Source organism: Sciurus vulgaris (assembly GCF_902686455.1).
Source record: "Sciurus vulgaris genome assembly, chromosome: 9".
Taxonomy (NCBI): Eukaryota; Metazoa; Chordata; class Mammalia; order Rodentia; family Sciuridae; genus Sciurus; species Sciurus vulgaris.
The window spans coordinates 100895610-100922530 of NC_136469.1; the positions used below are offsets into that span (position 1 = coordinate 100895610).

At 39.6% G+C, this 26921-nt stretch overlaps 2 protein-coding genes across 5 annotated transcripts in view; one reads left to right on the plus strand and one right to left on the minus strand.

The window, feature by feature from the left end:
* The window catches only part of POLR2B (RNA polymerase II subunit B), a 54968-nt gene extending 42976 nt beyond the window's left edge, over positions 1 to 11992 (minus strand). For 2 of the 4 annotated variants that reach the window (XM_079153740.1, XM_079153742.1), the window contains exons 1-4: positions 11839 to 11992; positions 7714 to 7786; positions 3000 to 3150; positions 20 to 132 (exon numbers count right to left, since the gene is read on the minus strand). In XM_079153740.1, the coding sequence (XP_079009866.1) occupies positions 20 to 132; positions 3000 to 3150; positions 7714 to 7786; positions 11839 to 11857 (356 nt within the window). In that variant the 5' untranslated portion in view covers positions 11858 to 11992. Of the gene's footprint in view, positions 1 to 19; positions 134 to 2999; positions 3151 to 7713; positions 7787 to 11838 lie in introns of those variants that run through there. The other 2 variants (XM_079153741.1, XM_079153743.1) reach the window with 2 other exon arrangements.
* Positions 11993 to 12457: 465 nt separating this feature from the next.
* On the plus strand, positions 12458 to 24944 carry NOA1 (nitric oxide associated 1). Its single transcript, XM_079153769.1, has 7 exons — positions 12458 to 13658; positions 14839 to 15003; positions 15490 to 15695; positions 17993 to 18124; positions 18982 to 19098; positions 23439 to 23559; positions 24549 to 24944. The coding sequence occupies exons 1-7, from the start codon at positions 12515 to 12517 to the stop codon at positions 24758 to 24760; spliced, it is 2097 nt and encodes a 698-aa protein (XP_079009895.1). The 5' UTR covers positions 12458 to 12514; the 3' UTR covers positions 24761 to 24944.
* Positions 24945 to 26921: the final 1977 nt, after the last annotated feature.

Consider the following 26921-nt stretch of genomic DNA (forward strand, 5'->3'; position numbering starts at 1 on the left):
ATATATATATATTTCTTACGTGAGATTTCTTAATCTGGCCTCATTTGGCATCATGGGTGAAGGAGCACCATCTCTTTCCCAATGGGTAGGTTTGGAGAGGTAAATCTGTTCAAACTTCAACAAATACCTTGGCTAAAATTAAACAAGAAACAAGATATGGGTAAATAATTTATCCCATAAACATTTTATTGATTCGGATGTTAATAACTGATAATATTTTAAGTAAAATTAGCTCTTCAAACTGGCAAAATTAATCTATTTTATTGATATGAGGACTCTTCAAAGTCAACATACACACATACATATATGTATAGTTTTACATCTAATTGCTTTCTTAAGGCAGAAATAAAATGACTTAATATGCCATAGGTACATAAAACTGCATACAGGTTTATATCAGTCAAAACAAATTTTATTAATGATCTATACAATTTCATACCCCTTTCTCTGGTTAAGGTGAAAAGTACAAAATGACCAGAGAACAAAAATAAACTGACATTTAGAACTGCTCCAATCTAATCAATAGAATATTAGAAAAAAATAAACCTAACTCTTCCATTAAACATCCAAAAAAAAAAGGGGGGGGAGCTGAAGAAATAGCTCCTTTTGCAGAGCGTTCGCCTAAAAAAGGGGGGGGGGGGGGGGCAGGCACAGTGGCACATGCCTATAGCCCCAGAGACTCAGGAGGCTGAGACAAGAGGATGGCAAGTTCAAGGACAGCCTCAGCAACTTAGCAAACTCCTAAGACTCTTAGCGAGACCCTGTCTCAAATTGTAAAAAAATTTTTAAAAGGCTTGGGATACAGTTCAGTGGTAAAGCACCCTTGGGTTAAATTCCCAGTACCAAACACACACACACACACACACACACACACACACACACACACACACCCCAAAAGAGAAATCCTAATTATTCTCATTCTGTATAAAGTACTAAGCACTTCCAATCCTGGCTGACTGTAGCTCAACCCACAGCAAAATACAAACAAAAAGTTCTCAATTAAACATTTGCTACCTAATTAAACAAGATCCATGAATATAACTTCAGAAAGAAACAGATACAGGATTTCTCTCTACATCAAATCTCATAGAAGATGGCACTAAGCAGACCCTTTCCTAAGGGAAAATTATTGATATCCAAAGCTCCCAAGCTGGAATAGATAAAGGGAAAAGAGAATTGGTAGGAGTATTGAACCAAGGGAAAGGAACCCTCCATTCCTTATTTCCATCATCATTCTAGTTTAGGAAATTATCTTGGACTATTCTAAGATTTTCAACTACTTCCAGCCCTTTCCCTTCCAAGTAAATACCATTTCAAAAGCGACCTTTCTTAAATAATGGTTTATGCATACTCTCTGACAATTTTTCAACAATTCCTCACATCATCCAAAATCTCTGACAATCTGGCTCCATCTTATCATCCAGTAAGACCAAAAACAAACTGAGCTGGGTGCAGTGGCACACACCTGTGATCCCAGCTACTTGAGTGACTGAGGCAAAGACTGCCTGGGTAACTCATTAAGGCCCTATCTCAAAATGAAATAAAGAGGGCTGGGAATATAGCTCAGTGGTAGAGGACTTGCCTCACCACAGGTGAAGCCCTGGGTTAAATACCTAGTATTATGGGGTGGGAGGTGGGGGGAAGATAAACTAAAATTTAGAGGTTGACTGTTGTGGTTCCCATCCCATTCTCAAACCAAATACATCAAATACTTTCTTTTGGAAATGCCTAAGCATCTTTCTCCTCTGCTCTTCTTTTCTACTAAGCTCTGATAACTAAGCTTTACAGATTGCTTCTACTGGTACTTTGAATACACTGTTATACTATTACCTCTCTACTTATGAATAAACCATGAAGAAAAAAATGAGATAAAAAGAAATCTTATGTCCCTTTTTCCATCACAGCCCCTGAAAAGTCAATTACTTTTGCTGTTAAGAGTAAAATTCTGTGTAGCATGTCAAATTAGAATGAGAACAAACCAGCCCTTTAAATATAAGCTATGGAGAAATAAGACTGAAATGGCTAGAAATAACCACCTTTCCCACTATCTAACTCTACCTCATTTTGCTTTACAGTTTTCCCTGTTAATCAAAGTCCAACATTATCCCTCAGCTGCCTCTCTACATTTCTAAAACTAGACTTTACAATCATTATATAAAACTAAAATTATACATTTAACAATTTTATAATTTTAAGTTATAATTTTAACAATGTTTAAAAATTCACATATGTGAATAAAACTTTAAAGAACTGAAAAAATAGAAAGGGTTAATAAGTTTTTGATGATTTTCCTTTTTGTCTTTTGTTGGTGCTTTGAGAATGGTCTCCCCTTCTTACCCAGGCTGCGCTCAAACTGGAGATCCTCCAGCCTCAGCCTCTGAAATAGCTACGATTACAGACAGGCATCCCCACATTCAGCTTGTGATTTTCCTTTTTAAATCTCATACTGTTATAATAATGCATCCATTAAATAAACAAAAATCAGGAGAAAAAGTCCTCCTAAAACTTTTTCTTCTTCAGGCATGATGGCACTGCCTATAATCCTAGCTACTTGGAAGTCTAAGGCAGGATGGTTTTCATGCTTGAGGTCAGCCTTTGCAATGAGAAAGACTGTCTCAATAAGAAATAAAAAGGGGTCGGCACATAGCTCAGGGGTAGAGTGCCTTCCTAGCATGTACAAGGTCCTGAGTTCGATCCCCAGAACTGGAAGGAGGGAAAAAAGGCAAAAAACAAAATTATCTAAAATAATTATTTCTGGCTTGCTTCTCTTAGTTGTTCATCTTTGAGTTCCTTAAATCCCCCCATCTGCATAAGGATTAGGGTTTCACTTACTTACAAAATCATGTCTCTAATAAGAATAAATCAGAAGTTGACTGAAGATGCTGTAAGTACACTGCTAAAAACTCTTACTGACTTTTAACCTTTAAAGCCAAGTGCAAGCAGGGCTGAAATTTCAAACTATCTTCTATCCATGTAACTTATTAGAATAACCATCTTACCGGTTCTTCGACTTCTCCACTAGCATGTTGAGCTTCAGCTTGTAGGTCAATAGGTGGAGCATCTTCCACAATTCTTTGAACGGACATCTGAATAAACTCATCAAAAGAATCCAACTGTTGTCTGACCAAGCCTTTTTCATCAAAATAAGAACTAGGAAAATAATGAAGTCCAAAATCAGTTTCAACTTGGTTTTTTTCCTAGCATATTTCTTTATTCTCATTATAATTCAATTCAAATACTCTTAAGAACCAATCACTAAATGCCAACCACTAAACAAGATATTATGAGGTACCTAAAAAAAGGAATAACGTCAGCACTAAGTATTTTGTAGACAAATTTTATTCAACCTCTTTCAAACATTTCTTGAAAAAAGGGTCAAAAGAAAATGGAGAGTGAAAAAAAAATATTAAAAATTTTAATTTGAATAAAAGGGAAGATGGTATATTAACAACTACAATTGAGGGCAGGAACCAGTGGTACACGCCTGCAATCACAGTGGCTTGGGAGGCTGAGGCGGGAGGACTGGAAGTTCAAAACCAGCCTCAGTAACTTAGTGAGGCCCTAAGCAACTCAGTGAGACCCTCTTTCTACATAAAATACAGTGGTTAAGTGCCCCTGAGTTCAATGCCCAGTTTAAAAAAAAACAAGAACAAAAACAAACAAAACTAAAATAGGGAATGTGTATGAATTTTAGGCTAGAAATCATTAGTTCTGGGGTTGGGGATATTGCTCATTAGCACACACAAGGTTCTGGGTTAGAGCCCCAGCACCAAAACAATAACAAAAACAAAGATCATTAGTTATCTTTAGAATATGTTAAAGGAGAGATGAGAGTAAGTCATTTAAGTGAAAATACTCAGCAAATGACTGGTGATAAAAATGAAGCATGTGTGAGAGATGAGTTAGTAGTATAGATACAGAAATTACAAGGTCCTAGAAGAGGATGGACCTTATTAGTCACAAGGAACAGGAAAGGGACAGGGAAAGAAACACATAAGACAGAAAGAGAGAAAAATGCAAGAGAAATCTCAGCAGATGACTCCCCAGTACCACCCAGGAAAGCTGCAGTTAGGCATCAGAGGCTGGAGAGTTCTGAGATGCAGCACAACCCTAAGAACTGGACTGCCTCATCAGTCCTCAGCAATAGGAAGTACCTCATCACATCTGTCTCAATTCCTCCACCTTGTGACACCGCCATTTAATGCCTGTGAGTCTTTCTTAGCTTCTATGTCCCTCTTCCTAGTAATTACTCACTGACTCTCTTGGATCCTTACATCAATTTTCTAAGATATGATAGCCCAAATAATCACCAGCCTCCCATTTTGGCATCATCAAATCACCTAGGTCATTGGCAGGCCTACAAAATGGCTGACTCTCTAACAAGGCCTTAACCTGATCCAATCAATTATGACCACCAATATTAAAAGTTAGGTCCTACAGTACAGAATAAAGCATACAACCATTCTTGTATAAAGCACAGCCTACGAATGGGGCATTTTCTTTTCTTTTTCTTTGTAATCTTTATTTATTTATTTATTTTTATATGGTACTGAAGATTGAACCTAGTGCCTCAAACGTGTGAGGCAAAAGCTCTTCCACTGAGCTACAGCCCTAGCCCCTTTCTTTTCCTCTTTTTAAGTGGCTGGGGCACTTTCTTTCAGTAGACTGTGGGATAGCAGGAGAAACTTCTCAACTATCAGGGACATCTACCGATATGAAAAAATCACATGGAAGGCATAGTTTAATATAAGTAACAATGGTTGTTACGGAGAATTTAAGATGAAAAATCTTCACAAAACTATAGAAATGTATCATTACTTCAGGACACTGAATCATAACTATTTTCCCTAAAATCTTAATAGTACTTCATTAAAATGCCGTCCTGTACGACTGTGAATGTAGATCAGTGGTAGAGCAAACATCTTCTAGCACACATATGGCTCTGGATTTGATCTCTAGCACTCTTCTCGCCAACACATACAACAATCTAAACAGCCAGGTGCAGTGGCATGCACCTGTCAGTCCCAACTACATGGGAGGCTGAGATAAGAGCAACATTTGAGCCCTGGAGTTTAGGGCCAGACTGGGCAACAGAAAGACCCCATCTCTCTCTCTTTTTTGGGGGGAGACTGAAGAGGACCAGGGATTGAACTCAGGGGCACTCAACCACTAAGCCATATTCCCAGCCCTATTTTCTATTCTATTTAGAGACAGGGTCTGAGTTGCTTAGCACCTTGCCATTATTGAGGCTGGCTTTGAACTCGTGATCCTCCTGCCTCAGCCTCCCAAGCCACTGGGATTACAGGCATGCATCACCACGTCCAGCAAAAACCCATCTCTTTAAAGAAAAAAGAAAAAAAAAAAGAAAAAAAAAAAAACAAGTATAGCAGCACATGCATGTAATCCCAGCTACTTAGGAGGATGAGGCAGGAGGATTCTAAAATTGAGGTCACTCTCAGCAACTCTGTGAAACCCTGTCTCAAAACAAAAAGGGATGGGGATACAGCTCAGTGGTAAAGTGTTTGCCTTGCATGTGCAAGGATACAGATTCAATCCCAGGGCTTAAAACAAAACAACAACAACAACAACAACAACAAATCACTTGATATTAAAAAGTGAAACAAAATTCCGCCTGACAATAGGAAAGTACCTTCAATCAAAATTTTTTAAATGAAATAACTTATACTTGGGCTGGGGTTGTGGCTCAGTAATAGAGGACTTGCCTGGCATTCATGAGGCACTGATTTCAATCCTCAGTACCACATAAATAAAGAAAATAAAGGTGCTGTGTCCATCTATAACAAAAAAATTTTTAAAAAGGAAATAATTTATCTTGTAACAAATGATAAATAAATGTTGTGACTATTCACAATATAGTACTTTATCTTTCAGCAATCTCCTACATATATTGAAATAACTTTTTTGCTTCAGATCAAAATACTTTTTCTAACAAAACATCATTCAAGAAAGATTTTCAGTTATATTCCAATTGCAAATGGCAAACTGTCAGAAGCACATATTCTTTGAAAAGGATATGTTAACCAAAAGGATATGCACTCTGAACTAATAGGGCTCAGAGAACATCCATAATCATGTTACCATATATAAAATAATGTCAGTTTGTTATTCAGAGAGAAGGGTCATAAGCACTTAATATTCTAACCTAACAGGATGCTACTTTATCATAACAAGATGCTACTTTATTGCTTACAAGTTACATTTTTTACTATGTAAGGTTTTTGTTTATTCATTTGTTTTGGTGCTGGGGCATCAGACCAAGGGGTCTTCTGCATGCTAGGCAAGTGCTCTACTACTGAGCTGTACCATATATAAAGCTTTTTACCTAGTTTAAATACATTAATTACACTTAGAAAAAATTGGATGGGAATTGGGATTGAACGCAACCCATTGTAACTTTACCTACTTACAATAATGTTAAAAACTGGACATGGTGGTGGTTGCCTGTAATCCCAGCCCTCTCAGGAGGCTGAGAAAGGGGGATCCCAAGTTCCAGGCCAGCCTCAAAAACTTGGTGAGGCCCTAAGACCCTTAGTGAGACCCTGTCTCAAAATAAAAAATAAATAAAAAGGACTGGGGATGTGGTTCAGTGGTTAAGCACCCCTGGGTTCAACACTCAATACCAAGAGAGAGACAGAGAAAGAGAGAAAAAGAGAAAGAGAGAGAGAGAGAGAGAGAGAGAGAGAGAGAGAGAGAGAACACACACACACAAACCACGGAATTAATATCACAGTAACAGAACAAATGTTCTTTCTGATACAGGGCACTAGAAAAGAATATCACTTCTGCCAAAAGTCATCTTCTGAATCTAGTTCCAAAAAAGCATCAGGAAAAAAGGAAAAAAAAAAAAAAAAAAAAAAAAAAACACTAAAAAGCATTCTATAAAATAACCAGGAGGTTCAGATGTGGATCACGGTAGAAGGCATGCCTGCATGCATAAGGCCATAGGTTTAAATCCCAGCACCTACACCCCCACCTCAGAAAAAAAAAAAAGTAATTGCCCTATATTTTTCAAAACTGTCAAGGTCAAAAAAAAAAAAAAAAAAAAACTAGAGATAGACCGACTGAGAAATTGTTCCAAATTAAAGAATATAGAATAAGAAGCCATAAAAACAAAATACAACAGTATTACCCTATGTATATGTATGATTACATGAATGGTGTGAATCTACATTGTGTACAACCATAGAAATTAAAAGTTATACCCCATTTGTGTACAATGAATCCAAATGCAGTCTGTAAAAATTCAAAAAAATTTTAATAAAAAAGAATATGTGGTTCTAGATTGGACCCAGAATCAAATAAAGATAGTTTATTTTTTTTTTTTAATTTTTCTGTAATCATTATTAGGACAACTAGAAAATACCAATACTGATTCAATCCCTGTGTTATGATTATGTAAAAAACTGTTCTTATGTAACTTACAAATGTTTCAGAAAAAAAATATGTACAGAGGAGAAAAAAATACTAATACAACGTTGTATAAAGTTAACATTTAGAGAATCCAGTGAAGTGTACAAGTGAATTCCTTATGACTTTTAAGTCTGAAATACTTAAAAAAATAAAAGTGAATAAAAACTCTCATAACATATTCATAGAGAACATCTACCTATGAGGAATAGAAAAAGCAGAAAAAATCCCCTTATGCTTTATAGTGCCTTTCAAAGCTTATTCAGTTTGTTCAAAAAAAATTACCTGATTACAATCCAGCATGCTTCTTGCCACAAATCTGGGGTGATTTCATCATCATCCTCATCATATTGCATATCTGCAAACAAAAAATATTATATGCAATACCATTAGCTAACACTTTAAGCATAATGTCTGCTGAATAAAAAGCAATCATTTTAGCCCATTTTTCTAAAATTTCAGCTAATGACATAACAATAATATGTCTGTGTCACATAGGTATTCTTCCCATATAAAAAGAGATTTTATTACAAAGTTTCAATGTAAGTTTGCAAGAATTTGTAAGTTTTCCATCTTCTCCAGAAAGTTCATAAAATTTTCACTTATAGTTAAAGATAATGATAACTAGAAGAAAGCTCAGACATAGTCCTCTAACCAATAAGCTCCTCAGAGACTACAGGAGATCAGGCTAAGGAGACAGAACCAGAAAAGGTTCCAATACCTGTGCAACACCCTAAGGTAGAGTGGTCTATTACAGCAACATTTCATACATATACAGGTATAATAAACTATATTTTCTAAAGATGGTCATGATCACATTTCCCATTTCACATGCGCTTCCATGATGTGATCTACTATAAAGACATAGTGGTCAATGTATCCTCTCCTTGAATCTGAGTGAATTTTCAACTCTCCGGTAACAAGAATAAAGCTGCATGACTTCAGAAGTTATAGCAGAAAGGCAATTCAGTTTTGATCAGCAGAAACACTGGAGCCCTGAATTGCCACTAAAAAGTACTACTACTCTGAGGCTGCTTTCTCCTTATGCTCAAACCATAAGGAGAAAGTCACTTACAAAAGCAATCCTAGTCTTTGAGTCCTCCTAGTCTGGATGTCAGACATGGGAGTAAACCAGATCATGTAAACACACACAGGCTATCAGGTCAACACTCAGACTTGCATCTTTCCAGTTGAACTGCCAGCATTGTGGGGCAGAGATAAGTCATGCCCAATGCCCTGTACAAATCCCAGTCGGAGAACCCAAAAATGTAATAATTTTTAGGCAAGTAAGTTTTGGAGTAGTTATATAGCCAACAGTCATTTAAACAACAGGCACTTTAAAAATCATTATGTGGGGCTGGGGAGATAGCTCAGTTGGTAGAGTGCTTGCCTTGTAAACACAAGGTCCTGGGTTCAATCCCCAGCACCCAAAAAAAAAAAAAAAAAAAAAAAAAAATCATTAAGCACTGGCACTCACTTATTAGTTCCATTTTCTTCTATTAAAGAATAAATGTGCTTGCACCTCAGATAGAGCTTTAATCTCCAAGATATATAAAACTCAAAAAACAAAACACCAAAAAAAAACCTATCAACAAATGGGAGCAAAGGGGTAAACAGGCACTTCACAGAAAAAGAAACACAATCAATCAACAAACATATGAAAAGTGTTCAACATCCCTAGCAATTAGAGAAATGCAAATCAAAACTACACTGAGATTCCATCTCACTCCAGTCAGAATGGAAATCATCAAGAATACAAGCATCAATACAAGTGAGCAAGGATGTGGGGAAAAGGTACACTCATATTTGCTGATGGGACTGCAGACTAGTATAACCACTATGGAAAGTATGGAGATTCCCCAGAAAACTTGCAATGGAACTACCATTTAACTCAATCATCCCACTCCTAGGTTTATACCCAAAAGATTTAAAATCAGCATACTACACTGGGCAAGGTAGCACATGCCTGTAATCCCAGCAACTCAGGAGGTTGAAGTAGGAGGATCACAAGTTCAAAGCCAGCCTCAGCAACAGCAAGGCACAAAACAACTCAGTGAGATCTGTCTCTAAATAAAATACAAGTAGGGCTAGGGATGTGGCTCAGTGGTTGAGTACCGCTGAGTTCAACTCCCAGAACCCACCCCCCAAAAAATCAGCATAATATAGAGACAAATCACAACACTGTTTACAGAAGCTCAATTCACAATAGCTAAATTATGGAACCAACCCATGCCTTTCAACAGATAAATGGATAAAGAAATTATGATATATATACATCATGGACTATTACTTAGCCTTAAAAGAAGGAAATTATGGTATTTGACGGTAAATGGATGGAACTGGAGAATATTATGCTAAGCAAAATACTCCAATCCCAAAGAATCAAAGGCCGAATGTTTTCTCTGATATGTGGATGCTAATTCACAATAAGGAGGAAAGGGGGGCGAGGCTAGTGATATTTTGGACTAGACAGAGGGGAATGAATGGAGGGGAGGGGGCATGGGGATAGGAATGACAGTAGAATGAATCGGACATTATTAACCTATGAGCATATATGATTACACGACCTATATGTAACTCTACATCATATACAATCAGATGAATGAGAAGTCATATTTCATTCATGTATGATGTGTCAAAATGCATTCTACTATTATGTATAACTAATTAGAACAAATAAAAGTATATCTCAGAAAAAAAGAATGTGCCCTATATATCTGGTTTTTATTCTGATTTATACATAGAGTATTAAAAAAAATCTAAAAACAGTACCAACTGAGGAGAGGGTTCAAACTGGGCAGCTGGTAAACAAAAATGAGACCTAACACTTTTCAACACTCATATTTTCCAGCTTGTGAGTGATGAAAATATATTACCCAGCCAAAAACTTAAGCTATAAAAACCTTTTCTTGAATTTTTCTTCCACTGAGATAGTAGTTAAAAAGTAGAGAATATAACAATTCTAAAAGATTTCTAGACAAAAATGATGAATGAGACTGAGATGTTGAGCTATTTTAAAAATTTAAGCTTCTTCTTCTATTTTCTCTATGAGATAGCTAAGAGAATGAGAAATATGAAAGATAGCCAGAGAACTGGGAGCTAAAAAAAAAAAAAAAAATGAAGTTTGAAACAACAGAAGTGAAGGGAAAGAGGGAGCTTTAAAAATATATACAAAGACAGGTGCAGTGGTGCACACCAGTAATCCCACCAACAAAGGAGGCTGAGGCAGGAAGAGCCCAAGTTCAAAGTCAGCCTCAGCAACTTAGCAAAGACCTAAGCAACTTAATGAGACCCTGCCTCAAATAAAAAAATAAAAAAGTCTGGGGACGCGACTCAGGACTAAGCACCCCTGGGCTCAATCCCAGGTACCAAAAGAAAAAGAAAGAAAAGAATATACATTAGGCACGACTAAGAATTCTATATGTGAAAAGTAAAAAGACAAATTGTTCAGCAGAATACATATAATCTGAGAACTATGTCATCCTGTGGGAGATTTAAAGATCATCTTTTTTTTTTTTTTTGGGGGGGGTGCTGGGGATCGAACCCAGGACTTTGTGCTTACAAGGCAAGCACTCTACCGACTGAGCTATCTTCCCAGCCCTTAAAGATCATCTTTTAAGGCAATTTATTTACACTTAAGACTGCAAAAAGTTACGCCAAACTAGACCAACCCTTCACCCTCCAAAATTCTTTGTCCCGGTGTATTTATAGAGCCTAGTACAATCTGGCAAAACACAGGTGCTCAAAAATCGAGCTATTCAATAAATCAACTGCAAGGAAAAGAAAGGTGGGGAGAGAATCTCATGAAATGGAAGAGAGATCAGTAAAGGGAGCAGGGGTAGGGAGTAGAGAAGGGATGGGAGAGGTATTGGTCAAATTATATTGTTATACTGTGTGCATGTACGAATATGGAACAACAAATCCTACCATTATGCACAACTTTAATGCATCAATAAAAATTATGAGAAAAAATTAATCAACTGCGACCTCAATGAAAATTGAAAAGCGGGGGTGGGGGGTTAATTCAAGTTCAAACGACTCAATAGGGCTGGGGATATAGCTCAGTTGGTTGAGTGCTTGCCTCACAAACACAAGGCCCTGGGTTCAAATCCCCAGTACCGCAAAAAAAAAAAAAAAATACTCAATATGGGAAGGTGATACCAGACTGGACAGAACAAGAACAAGACGGTGGAGAGAAACAGAGAACCCGACTGGAAACATAACGCACGTTCCCTGACCCTGCGCCTCTCGCAAGCCCAGTTTGGTTCCGGCCGGGCCTGGGGGATGTTGGGAACACGACAAGGGGCTCCCGCGCGGCGGACGCGGGAGAGAGCCTAAAACCCTCCCTCCACCCACAACCCTTCCTGCTTAAACCGGTCGCCGCCGACTGTGTTTTGAGCGTTCACCTACCCTCGTCCGCGTCATACATATTGGCAAAAGGTTCTGGAGCGCCTAACTCGGGAAATCAGAGACAGGCGCAAGACAGCCTCCCCGACCCGAAGAGAGAAGCGAAGTAATTTCCGTCTCCGGAGTCCCCAGAATCCTCTGCGTGCCGCAGCAAGGGCCGCCGGCAAACGCCAACGTAGGATTTGCGCCTGCGCAAACAGTAGGGTAAAATTAAGCTGGGCCGAATTCCCGCAGACAGTCTATAGCTGCTAAGAGGACAGCTCCTTTAGGCCAAGGGTCGGTTCCAGCCGATCAAAGCTTTTGGTCTGTTTGTTTTTCAGTGTAGTTGCACAAATAATGACCCCCGAAACATAGCCAGTGTATTAATGAAAGGTTTCGGTTATGGACGTGGGTCCGCAGCATTCTCTGCCCATTTTTGTGATTTTTCTAAGGACAACTTGTGGCACGTTGAAGAATGCCCCAAAGCATTCACTACTCTTCTGTCCACCTAACTCCTTGATGGTACCTTCTCAATTTTAAGTGGGGTCTGCAGCCTCAGTTTCATCGCGAGAACTCACGGGGTTTCACGCGCCGCGGACAGTTCCCACGTGCCCCGGTTTTGGTCTCGGGTTTCGCTCACTTCTGGAGCTCTAGGTAGAGTCGGCGGTCGTGGCTCCGCCCCGCTGTGGCTTCGATCCCCATGCTGCCCGTACGTCGGACGCGTAGGCTGCTGTGGCAGTTTCTGCAGGGATGGGCGCCCGCGGTGGCGCGCCATGGCCTCCCAGATTCGCTTCTGGAGAGGAGATGCGCGGCCGCCTTCTTCCAGCACCCATCCCTCCTGGGACGTGGGCTTCCTCATGACACCACAGCGACTAGGGACTACGATGGAAGCTCTGACACGGAAGAGCGTTTTGTGTTCCCCGAGTATGTCCCGAAGCCCCCGCCCGCACCAAGTCATGAGGAGAAGTTTCGCGAGCTGCTGCAACTGCAGCAGGAGAAAGAGCGACAAAAGGAGCGGCGGAAGGAGGAACGACTCCAGCAGAAGCTACGGGTCGGCCGCCTCCCGCGCCCGGTGTTGCAACTCCCAGACCCGACGCTGCCTCCTAGCGGCCTGAACTGCACGGGCTGCGGGGCAGAGCTGCATTGCCAGGACCCTGGCATGCCCGGTTACCTGCCCAGCGAGAAGCTCTCCAGCGCGGCGCGGGCGGACAGCGGACCGGTACGGCTCGTGTGCCAGCGCTGCTGGCTGCTGGTGCACCATCGGCGCGCCCTGCGCCTGCAGGTGAGCCGCGAACAGTATTTGGAACTGGTGAGCGCCGCGCTGCGGCGGCCAGGGCCAGCGCTGGTGCTGTATATGGTAGACCTGCTCGACCTGCCCGACGCCCTGCTGTCCGACTTGCCCACGCTGGTGGGCTCCAAGCAGCTCATCGTGCTAGGGAACAAGGTGGACCTTCTCCCCCAGGATGCTCCTGGCTACCGGCAGCGGCTCCGGGACAGGCTATGGGACGACTGTATCCGTGCAGGGCTCCTACCGGCCCCTGGCCACCAAGGACCACAGCAGCCCGGCGGGGACAAGCCACGGGACGCGAAAGAGAATTCGAATCCGTCGACCTGGTCGCGCACTGTGGTCAGGGACGTAAGGCTGATCAGCGCTAAGACTGGCTATGGAATCGAAGAATTGATCTCCGCACTTCAGCGCTCCTGGCGCTACCGTGGCGATGTCTACCTGGTGGGCGCCACCAACTCCGGCAAGTCCACTCTTTTTAACACACTCCTGGAATCTGATTACTGCACCGCAAAGGGCGCCGAGGCCATCGACAGGGCCACCATCTCCCCGTGGCCAGGTGAGGCTTAAGAGGCTTAATTGCTGAGAAATTGGACATCGGGTCTTGGCCACAGGCACGACTTTCCTTAACGTCCAAGTTGGGGTACCTGGAACCTTCCCTTTAAAAATTCTCTCCTACTCCGTTGCTCACCTCTCTTCTGTGTCAGCTTAGTGCATCGAAATTCAGTGTATGTTGTTTTCTAGCAGAAATGTTTATGGAGAGCTTTTATGTTCCACTCACTACTAGACACTGGAAATACACCAGGAAACAAAGCTAAGTTCCCACTTTCTTGGAGATTTCCCTTGCAGCTTACTTCTTTGTATGTTTTTTTCTTGAAAATTGTGCTTCCCTTTTTTTTTTTTTTTTTTTTAATTTTTACTCTGTGAACCTCCCTCCACTCCTCAAGTCTTACTGTTCACATCCTCAATTTATTCTTAGGACCATTATACCATACATACATAACATCTGAATAATTTGTTAATGCAATATAGTGTGTGGCTTTGCTGAGAAGTGTTACTTTTGTGACTTATAAGAAACTTCTGTAATTGGAAACAGTTCTTCTGTGACCCTCTTCATATTTAAATTCACAAAACTAACTGCCCCATTTGTTCCCTTGAAATCGGGTTTAATTGCATTGGTTAGCTTTCTTCTTTTTTTTTTCTTTTTCATTTTTTGTTTTGGTACCAGGGATTGAACACAGGTTCTTTAAGACTGAGCCACATCCCCAGCCCTTTTATTTTTTATTTTGAGACAGGGTCTCACTAAGTTGCTGAGTCTGGCTTTGAACTTGTGATCCTTTTGCCTCAGAATCCTGAGAGGGCTGTGATTACAGGCATGTGCCACTGTACCTGGTCTGGTTAACTGTTCTTTATCTTGCACTTTGGTTAGAATATACACAGAATTGACTATAGCCTTGCCATTTTGAATGCACCCAATCACATTTGACTTGTTTTTGTACTGGATAGCTGTATGGAAATGGGAATAATCAGGTTCCAGATTTTGTATTCAATCCCTGGGTTAGCCTATGAGCTGATCTTTAAGACTATTTCCTCATTTGTAAAATGGCAATAATTTTATAGAAGGTTGTCATGGAGGTTGAGTGAGCTGAATCACAACCAACATAGTGTAGATCCTCAGAAATTTTTATTTTCCTCCTCTTGACCCCTTTTCTAAAAACATTTATTTTTTGATACTTCAGGTACTACATTAAACCTTCTGAAGTTTCCTATCTGCAACCCAACTCCTTACAGAATGTTTGCAAGACATAAAAGACTTAAAAATGATGCAAATAAAGCTGAAGAAGATCTTAGTGAACAAGAACAAAATCAGCTTAATCTCTTTAAAAAGCATGGTTATGTAGTTGGTAAGTGCCCTTTTTGAGAAAACCCTTGTTGATTAAATGCTAAAATTCTTAGTTGCGACCTGCAATACAGCTAGCTGTCTTAAGCTAGCCAGTTTCTGAGGGAAGAGACTTCTTTCCTTCTTTTGGAACAGAGGCCCTTTAGAGGCAAGGGCTATACTATTTGGAAACCTACACCAGTACAGGTGGTAATGGCCATTGATTCTGTGCAGCAGCTTTACATTAGGTTATCCCTCTTTTTCAGCTTTGCTTTACTGAAAACTGATTTTCAGTGCTGTCTGTCTCAGTGTACAGCTAACCCCACCCTTAATCATTTTAAGATTGCCTTTGGGTGGGAAAAAAATAAAAACAGGTATCATTGTAGTCTTACTTCCATACATACACTGTAGTTTGTCTTTGTGACTCATTTGAGATAAACATAAAAATTGTCTGCCTGGAAATCAAAAGCATCAAAGGAGCAACTGATAACCTCAATATCATTCATTCTAGGAAGAGTTGGAAGAACATTCTTATATTCAAAAGAACAGAAGAAAGAAGGTACCTTTGAGTTTGATGTTGATTCTCTTGCCTTTGACATGGGAAATGAACCTGTTGTGGTTGTGGAGAAATCCACAGAACAGGTAGAATTGACTCCACAAGATGTGAAAGATGCCCACTGGTTTTATGACACCCCTGGAATTACAAAAGAAAATTGTGTAAGTATTTGGTTTCTTTTAGAAACTTTTACTTTCAGTTGCAGAAGTACTGTCTTAATTGGTAAACACCAGAAAAGAGGTATACTTCTACTTTAGAGTTAGTTCTGATTCATTCATAAAAGCAGCTAGGGGCAAGTCTATGTGTCATCAAATCTGTGTTTGGTAAACGTCACTGAAGACAACCTACTTATATTATGGTTATAGTTGTTAAGTTAGTTATGTGTTTACAGGATCCTAAATTTTGATGTTGGAAGAAATCATAAATACCACTGCAGTCCAACTCCCTATTCCATTGTTGAATTCCCTCCACAACATATCCATCACAGGGTCATCCAGCTTGAACTGAAATAAGGAGTGACTCACTATTAGGTGAAGTAGTGGTACATAACCTCACCAGGTCTTTGACCTGATGTTTGTCTTGCACTGAACAGTTTTCCTATAACTTGTACTCATTGTTCCTCAAAACTGTATAGAACAAACAATACTTATTTTCCTGCCAGACCTTGAAATACTTTAAATTGTTAGTCCTGTCAAATGAGCATAATTTAATATTTTCCACTTTTTTTTTAGGTGAGCATAATTTAGAATCAGATTAATTGAAGCTGTCTTGCCTTTAGGCCTCTTTTTAATCCAATTGCAGGATCTCATGAGTAACTTTGATTTTGTCTTAATTAAATTAAGTATATTTTGCTCTGTTATAGACTTATTAAATCTCACAACTTTTTATTATTTGCAGTGTTGACCTTTATCCAAGTCATTGGCTTAAGTGGGCATCTGGGATACAACCTCACAATAGTTCCACTAATCTCTTCCTTTGAGTCTGGCTACTGCCAGTTTTTAACTATCCTAATTATCCATCTCCCTGTGAGACAACACTGGTTTCTTAGGTACTTTCTTTTGCCTTATCAGGTTCACTTACTATTTCATTCTCAGAATCATATACTCTTTGGTGTTCCGCATCATAAGATCATATAGACATTTTAATATTTATTGCCCTCCTAGAGTAATCGCTCATGCTCAGTCTTTTCTTCTTTCGCAGTCCAGTACTATAAAGTAACTGGACTGCTTTGTAATGATGTTCTATTACTGTAACTTCACCAACTCTTTCCTTTCATACTCATTTAGGTCAAGATACTCATTACTTCAGTCATGTACTCTCATGTGAAATAGTTGGGTCAGAATTTGCAAAATCTTTCTAGCCAGCAGAATAAGTCCCTCTGGTTTTTAGATATAAAAATCTATCAGATAGCCAGGCATGGTGGCTCATAACTACTGAGCAACATCCCTAGCCCTTTTTTATTCTTTATTTTGAGACAGGGTCTCAGTAAATAGTTTAGGGCCTTGCTAAATTGCTGAGACTGGCTTTGAACCGCTTGCCTTAGCCTCCTGAGCTGCTAGGATTACAGGCATGAGCCACTGTGCCCAGCTAAATTCACAAGATTGTTTACCTTACCTGTGCTAAGGATTGAACCCAGGCCCTCACATGTGGTAGGCAGGCATTCTATCCCTTACCTACGCTCCCAACCCTCTTCTCTTTTAATCTGATTTTTTTCCCCTTAAATCTTATCAGAATCTTTTACTTCCTATCTTTTGAGGCAAGCCTAGGCAGTTTAAGTGAGGCTCAGTCTTAAGAGATCCGAGGATGTAGCTTAGCCCTAGGGTACCACCTAGCATGCAGTAGTCTCTGGGTTCAATCCCCAGTACTACAAAAAAAAAAAAGAAAGAAATCCTCATTCTTATATAAGCCAGAGAAAGCATAACTTTTTTCTCAGTTCTTCCTGAATATTCAGGGGAAATTCAGGATATTGAAGTCCAGAATTTAGAAGGAGGTCCTGAATTTAGAAGAGCTTGAAAGTTCTTGACTTACATACACCTAGAATAGGGTGATCTTTTTGCATCTGATACATACATACTTAATCACTAGGACGTGAGGTTGCAGTCTATTAGTTTAAACTGGAAACTACTGTTCCCAGAAGACCTGAGCATATGTTTTCTTCCTTGGTATTGATCCTGCAGTTTTTTCAGATTCATACCAATTTAGACATTGTAGGATACTGCTGACATAGAAAAGTCTCATATAGTTATGAAGTTATTTTGTCACTGCTCAAGACTCAGTTGTGAAATGAGTAGAACCACCAATAAATTGAGATCAATTTAGACAGAAAGAATAAAGTTTATGTGTGGCTAACTGACATATTTGGTTTATCTTGAAGTCAAGTTTTTCTCATCACATAGGTGAATCACAAAATACAATATTTTCAGTAAAAGTAATTCTCTATAACACTTTTGCTTTACAGATTTTAAATCTTCTAACAGAAAAAGAAGTAAATAATGTTTTGCCAACACATTCCATTGTTCCAAGAACTTTTGTGCTTAAACCGGGAATGGTTCTATTTTTGGGTGCTATAGGCCGCATAGATTTCCTGCAGGTAAGAAAAATCTGTACTGTTGAAAAATTACTAAGTATTAGGATGCACTCCAAGGAAGCAGATACATGGCAAAATGTTTATATAACTAAATCATGATTGTATATGGAGTTTCTTATTCTTTTTTTATATGTTTGGAAATTTCCATAATAAAAACTTGTAGAAAAAGAAAAAAAAAAAAAAAAAGGTCTTAAAAACTATATCTACAATAATATATTGATAGTGCCTCATACAACTTAGCATTTAAGATCAGATTCTGTCCCTTTCTTATGCTGTTGTTTCACAAGGAAATCATAAGATCACACCTCTAGATCCGGAACTAGTATGCATTGAAGTAATTCTGCACTTATTTATGATATATATCTTTTTTATATATTCTTTTTGCTTGCTATTCATCCATATAATACCATTCTGGGGATTTTAAAGCATCTATAGAATCATTCTTCATTTTGCCAAAGTGAAGAGAAGAAAGGAAAACAAAACATGGATATGTCCAGCCACATGCAACTTACAGGACATTGCAATAGCACATTCCTTGGGTTTTGTGTTTGTTCATACTTTGTTAGAAATTTTAGCCTTACACACCTGAAACCCTTGTATATTTCATTAAAGTCCATAAATTGTTAACATTTTGTACCTAACTTCAGTAGTTTCAACAAGTCTGTAAAAATGAATTGTAAAGTTCACTCCTTTCATATTGTGCTCTTTTATAGGTAGTTGTGTAATTTGATTACAGCTGCTGTCGTTACCAGTTCTTACAAAGGGAGTTTGATTTGGTTTCTCATTTTTTTACTGTACATTGTAATGAGGTTTTCCAAGTTTTTCAATGGGTAAAATAATTTCTCTCCTCCTTTCTTAAGGGAAATCAGTCCGCTTGGTTTACAGTTGTGGCTTCTAACTTCCTCCCCGTGCATATTACTTCCTTGGACAAGGCAGATGCTTTGTATCAGAAGCATGCAGGTCATACATTACTTCAGGTAGGCAACCAGCTTAACGACTGCATAGTTACAGTTGGTACGCCCTGTCATGGTCCCACAGCCCTGCTAAGAAAGCTTGGATTGGACCAAACCATCCGTTACACATCATACACCAGCTAGCTAACCTCTCACCTCATTCTCTCTGAAGATTCTGGCTATAAAGCAAAATTGGCTCTATCTGAAAAAGAACTGATCCTAGAAGAGCCACAGAACTGTTTTCTGTAGAGTATACTATCTAGTATGTCAGCCACACTAGCCACATATACATATGGCTATCTAAATTCAAACACATTGGTTAAAATAAAATAAAATTTTAAATAAGGTTACTTAGACACACTAGCCATTTTTCAAGTGCCCAGTAGTCACATCATTGCAGCGTTGTACTGGTTAATGCTGAGTGAAGAGAAGTCATAGATTTTATCACAACTGGAAGATGCTACTGGCATCTAATGAGTGAGGTCACATGATGCTAAACATCCTGCAATGCACAGAAGATCCCCTCACAACACTGAATGATCTGGTTGCTAGGTATGGTGGCACACACCTCAAGCTCCAGCTACTCTGGAGGTTGAGGCAGGAGTATGGCAAGATCGAGGTCAGCTTGGACAACTTAGTGAAATTCTGTCTCAAAAAGGAGCTGGGCATGATGGTGTATGCCTATAATCCTAGCAACTTGGGAGGCTGAGGCAGGAGGATCAAAAGTTCAAGACCAGCCTCAGCAACTTAGCAAGGTCCTATTTCAAAATAAAAATTAAGAAGTAAAATGGGCTGCGGGTATAGCTCAGTGTTAAAGCACCCCTGGGTTTAATCTCCAGTACCAAAAAAAATATATATTCATAAATAAATAAAAGGGCTAGGAATAAAGCTTCAGTAGAGTCCCCCTGGGCTGAATCCTCATTCTCAGTCCCAGACACGGATTTTAGCTTAGTACTCGTCTTCTTTCCTGCTGTTCTAGCTCCTTTTTTTTTTTTTTTTTTTTTTTTTTTTTTTTTTGGTACTGGGGATCGAACTCAGGGCCTTGTGCTTGCAAGGCAAGTACTCTACCAGCTGAGCTATCTCCCCAGCCCTCTAGCTCCTTTCTTGGGCCTATATGTGTTTAAAAAAAAAAAACTGGAGTGCCCTGCTCCCTCCTTTTCACAGACCTGCTTATTGCTGGCTCCCCATGTCCCACCTCTGCAGTAGTCTCTATTTGGCCTTTACCATGCCACTGAAATAGTTCTTACAAAATTTACCAAAGCCCATTTGCCTGAGTGGAGACTGTTCTCGGCTCTTTTATAAGGTATGCCATGTTTACTAATGGATAGTGTATATTGTATATTGGTTGTATTTTTGGAAGCTGGGCACAGTGGCACACACCTATAACCTTACCAATTCTTGAGGCTGAGATAGGAGGATAACAAGTTTGGGACCAGCCTCAGAAATTTAGTGATACTTTCAGAAATTTAGCAGGACTCTGCCTTACATAAAAAGGACTGAGGATACAGAGTGCCTCTAAGTTCAATCCCCAGCACAGAAAAAAAATTATTAGAGCCAGATTCCCTGGGTTCAAATGCCTACTCTGCTTCACTATTTAACAAAGCTTTGTGACTACCTTTCTGTATTGTACCTGCCTCATAAGATTGTGAAATGGATAAAGTGCCAGGGCAATGTTCCTTTTTTTTTTTTTTATAACTCTGAGATATTGAACCCAGGAGTGCTTAACCACTGAGCCATACCCCCAGCCCTTTTTATTTTGAGACAAGGTCTTGACAAGTTGCTTAGGGCCTTGCTAAATTGCTGGGACAGGCCTTGAACTCCGAATTCTCTTGCCTCAGCCTCTGGAGTCTCTCAGTTTCCAGTTCTTTCTGTCCTGCTCCTGCACTCACTTGTGTGTGTGCACACACATTCTCTCTCTCTCTCTCTCTCTCTCTCTCTCTCTCTCTCTCTCTCGCTCTCTCTCTCGCACTCTCCCTCACTCTCCCCCACACACCCCCACACACACACACACACACACACACACACACACACACACACTCCACCCCCAGGTATATCTTCGCAAGGAAGAAAGCAGTGGTTCTCAACCCAGGTTGATTTCCACCCCAATCTCCCATGATCATTTGGCAATGCCTAGAGATACTTTAGGTTTTTGTAACTTGCGGGGTGCTCTTGGTATTACTGAGTAGAAGGCAGAAATGCTGCTCAATATCCTACAATGCACGAGTCAGCCTCCCATGACAGTTATTCAACCCAAAATGTCAGTAGTACTGAGGTTGAGAAACCATGCCCTAGAGCAGTCTTTCCAAGCTGTAAGGCAATTCACATTCTTTTTTATTTGCATCTCTGTCCTCTCGCCTATGTATAATTCCTTGGTAGTTCCACACCCCTGAGAGAACTCTAAACTGCTGAAAGCTTCATCAATAATCTGTTCTAGCCAGGTGCACACCTGTAATCCCAGAAGCTGGGATTGCAGGTTCCCAGGAGGATTGCAGGTTCAAAGCCAGCATCAGTAACTCAGCAAGGCCCTGAGCAATTGAGCAAGACCATGTTTCAAACAAACAAAAAGAGCTGGAGATGTAACTCAGTGGTTAAGTGCCCCTGGATTCATACCCCACCGTCAAAGAGAAAGAAAAATGTGCTCCACCCCTATATACACACATACTCTGGACAATTAAACTACAATTCCTTAAGAAAACAAAGCTGTTGGTTTAATCTAGAGAAAAGTTATTCTATTGCAGAAGGAAAGTATCTTGGGTAATTTACTGTCTCAAACAACTAAAAAATCACTGAATAAATGGGTTCATCATGTGACCTAAGAAAAGCTAGGCTTCAGTTCCTGTCCCACCATGTTTTAGACACATAACTTCACTCTGAGTCTCCAATCCTTTGGTATGAAACTAGAATAATAATAGATTCTGTCACTTTCACAAGAAAGGTGAGCAAATAAGATGAGAAAATTAGTAAACATGTGATTTGAATATCAGAAACTACTGAATGAGACCTACTTTAATCCTGATACAAACTGTATTTATATGTAAAGCTTACTTTCAGTCCTTTTCAGATATCTGAGCTATCTTACAAAGGTAATTTGTGGTGGAACCCATACTGAAGTTGAGTCCTTTGAATTGTATATAGCAGGCCATTTTCCACCACAATAAATATTATTAACATCTTTGAGGAAAAAAAAAAAAAAAAAAAACTACAGTTCCTTGAACTCATCATCCTTTCTCCAGTTTGGGTCCATACATGCGATTAGTACCTTTACACTTAGCAACTTTGACCCATTTCTCAAAATACTGCTCATATATTGCTTCTTCTTTAATGTTTTCATTAACCAAAACAAATTCATTACTCCTTCCTCCACAACTACAGAAGTACTTCCTAGATGCCTCTCATTTCTTACCTTGTATTTGTTTACATGTTATTTTTTATTATTCAGACCCTTCCTTGGAGACAGCCACCATATTGTGACATCTTATCTTTGTATCCTCAATTCTGAACACAGGAGAAGTTTATTAATGAATGGATAAATAAATTATTTTCTAGGTACTTTCAATTCATGGAAACATTCATAAACAAAGAAACTAAACCTTATGCATTATACATGGGTCCTTGACTTGTAAAGAAGCAGGGATTAGCCAGGAGCTGTGGCAGCTATAATCCTAGCAACTCTGGAGGCTGAGACAGAAGGGATACAAGTTCAAGTCCAGCCTCAGCAATTTAGCAAAGCCCTAAGCCATTTAGTGAGACCATCTTAAAATAAAAAATAAAAAAGACTGGGTATGTAGCTCAGTGGTAACCCACCCCTGGATTAAATCCCCAGTACAAAAAAAAAAAATCTGGATTAATCTTTGTAGCCACAAAGATTAACAACTATTTGGAAGGACCTTGCCTTAAATGCCAATGGAAAGCTATAAAAACTGTAAATAAAGCATAATTTCCCTATCAGCAGGTTACTGCCAGGTGCATGCCTAACATGTCCTTGGCCAGAGATCTTTTAGGCTTGGCCTCATCGCAGAGCTCCTATGCTTTGCACCAGAGTTGAATATTCAGAAGGAATTTTTTTTTTTTAATTTGTGGTACTGGGATTGAACCCAGGGTTGTTCTACACTGAGCTACATTCCCAACCCTTTTAATTTTTTATTCTGAGACAAGGTCTCCCTAAGTTGCCTAGGCTGGTCTGGAACTTTATGGTCCTCTTGTCTCAGCCTCCTAGGTTGCTAGGACTATGGGCATGTGCCACTGCACCCAGCAAAGGATTTTATTTTTGACCCTGTACAGAATTATCAGGGATGTATCTAATATTACAGTTGTAGGGAATTTAATTTGTACCTTCAGGCATCTTCATTATATTTCAATGGAAGGTTCCAATGGGTGGAGAAGAACGAATGGCAGAATTTCCTCCTCTTGTTGCTGAAGACATAACATTAGAAGAAGGACTTGGGGAATCTGAAGCAGTGGCCGACATCAAGTTTTCCTCTGCAGGTAATATTACACCAAATACTCATCTCCCCGCACCCTGTGCTGGGAATTGAATGCAGGGTCTTATACATGATAGGCAAGCGCTCTACCACTGAGCTGCAGCCACAGCCCTAAGCTACACTTTTTATAAAGCAAATTAAGTAGACTGACTTACTGAGTGTATTTTTAGACATGTGCCTTATTTTAAGGAATACGTGCTAGTAGCCCAGGGATATAAGAGCACTTGAGGTCCTGGTTCAATTCCCAGTACCAAAAAAAAGGAATACATACCAGTTAGTTTAGATAATGTAACCCATTCTGAAAATAATTATATGCTTTTTACAAATGCATTGTATGCTTTACTTTTTTTTTCCCCCCTTCTTTGGTGCTGAGAATTTAACCCACAGACACTTTACCACTGAGCCACATCCCTGGTCCTTTTTATATTTTTTATGTATACACAAGGTCTCACTGAATTGCTAAGTGCCTCACTAATCTGCTGAGGCTGGCTTTGAACTCTGGAAATTCTCCTGCCTTAGACTCCCAAATTGCTGGGATTACAGGCATGTAATCCCACATCCCCACATCCCCAGCACTTTTTTTTTTCTTTTGAGAAAGGGTTCCGCTGAATTGCTGAGGCTAACCTACAGTTTGCAGTCTTCCTTCCTTTTCCTGCCTCACACCACCGTGTGTGGCTCTTTGTTAAAAACATACAGTGAAAGAGAGCATAATAGCCTTCTTTGAGTTCGAGCTTTGGTTCTATGGGAATTTTGAGGGGTTGTTTTTGTTTTTCAGTACTGGGGATTGAACCCAGGGGCACTTTATCCCTGAACTATATCCTATTTTATTTTATTTATTTATTTATTTATTTTGAGACAGGGTCTAACCAAATTGCCGGGGCTGACCTTGAACTTGTGATTCTCTTGCCTTACCCTATCAGGTCACTGGAATTACAGTGTTTCTTAACAAGATGGTTGCTAACAGCATTTTGTGTTCTATCCCATGCCTCATAGGTTGGGTTGCAGTAACACCTCATTTTAAGGACAGATTACATCTCCGAGGCTACACACCGCAAGGAACAGTTCTAACTGTCCGGCCTCCCCTCTTGCCGTATATTGTTAACATCAAAGGAGAGCGCATCAAGAAAAGTGTAGCCTATAAAACAAAGAAGCCTCCTTCCTTTGTATCCAATCTGCAAAAGAAGAAGAAAACAACAAATGTATGAAATGGACCTGGGTTCACATTTGGATATTAACTATATTAAACATGGTGTAATATACATTGAAATTGTATTAAACATAGCTATAATTAAGTCCCCTCCTGCTGTCATCCTTTCCAAAAATCTTAACAGTTGACTTTTTAAAACTATTCAGCCTTGTGCTGAACTATTGGTAATATATTGAGCTTATAAATAACAAATGACTTTTTGTAGTTTATGTATATGTATGTATCTGTGACCCAAATATACATTAAAAGGATTACTAAATTCAGATTTTTATTGAAACCAGATTTCATTTCTTTTATTTGGAGTCCGTAGTGACAGGGCAGTTAAGCAGTCAGCATATAAAAAAAATGACCGAAAATCCTTCTCCAAAATACTTTGGCTGTACTCCATGTAGTCAGTCATCCAAAGATCCAACTGGTGGAACATTACCTGGTTTCCATCTCTGTGTCCAAGGAGGCCATTCAAGTTGTCATCCTTTCCCAGCAAGTGTGAAGAGGGGGAAAGAGTGGGCAACAGGCAGCTTCCCTACTTAAAAGGAGGAGGAAAAGCAGGATGGTGCACACATCAGCTCACAGTCCCTTGGTCAGCAGTCACATGGTCACACCTACCCACAAGGAAACTGGGAAAGGGGAGCCATTTGGGGTTTTATCCAGAGAAGGGGAGAATGAACTAGAAAACTAGTAGAAATTTACCTTGCACAATTTAAAAGGACCTGAACATCTTAAGATAAAAGGACTCAGGCTCTATCTTCATAGCATCTAAGGTCTATTCAGCAACTAAGAATTTTAACCACTTATTCCTTTTTTTTTTTTTTTTGGTGGTGCCAGGATTGAACCCAGGGCCTTGAGCTTGCAAAGCAAGCACTCCAACAACTGAGCTATATCCCCAGCCCTTTAGCCACTTATTAACATGTGTCTGTGTGTAGCTGAGCAACATTACATCAGTCAGAAGTCTTTACTTTTTGTTATTCCTGTATAAGTGGTACTACAGCCATGTACCGTGAACTTGTGGCGTATCAGGTGACAACCTACATTAAAGCTGGGCTCAAATGCTGTTAAATCCATGAACTTCCTAATAGACCCATATTCTCATCCACCATGTGGGAGCCCCTGTGAATTTCACACTCATGCCTTCTCCCCATCCCTTAACCTCCCTCCCCCTAAGCCCATTAGGCTAAACATAATGGAGCACTTCAGATGCAACAGATAACTTTGTACATTTCACTTCTCTAGTGTTCCAAACAATTCTGGCATCTGGGAGAAGGTGGTTCTTCACATATAAAACTGCATTTCAGTAGATCTGGCATCCCTTGTCCCCAGAAACCGAACCCCACTAGCCATTACCCCAGACCCCTCAGTTACAACGAAAAGTACCCCCAACATTTCCAAATGCACCTCTAGAGGGCAGTAACTTCCCAAGATGACAAAAAAAAGGTTGATTCTAGTGGTTTTGTTTTTTATTTCAGAGAGAAAGCAACACGACTTTTTTTTTTTGGTTTTTTAAATTTATAATTTTTTTATTTTTTTGGTACTGGGGATTGAACTCAGGGGCACTTAACCACTGAGCCCCAGTCCCTCTTTTTTTTTTTTTTTTATTTATTTTTTGTTGTTGTCAATGGACCTTTATTTTATTTATTTATATGTGGTGTGAAGATGGAACCCAGGGCCTCACACATGCCAGGCAAGTGCTCTACCACTGAGCACGATCCCAGCCCCTCCCTAGCCCTTATTTGTATTTTATTTAGAGACAGGGTCTCACTGAGTTGCTTAGGGCCTCACTAAGTTTCTGAGGCTGGCTTTGAACTCATGATCCTTCTGCCACAGCTTCTAGAGCCACTGGGGTTACAGGCGTACACCATCATACCCAGCTTTAGTTTATTTTTAGTGGACATAGTAATTATGTTTATGGTATACAATGTAGTATTTCAAAACATACATTGTAGAATGATAAAATCAAAGCAATTAGCCTATTGCCTCAATTAATCATTTATTTGTGGTGAGAACATTTAAAATCCTTTTAGCTATTTTGTAAAAATACATGATACTTCAGTGATCTATCTAACCATAACTTTGTAACCATTGTCAGATGTCTCCCTTTTCCCCTTCTAACCCCTTACCTCTGCTCCTGGCAACCACCATTCTAGTCTTTACTAGTTTGACTT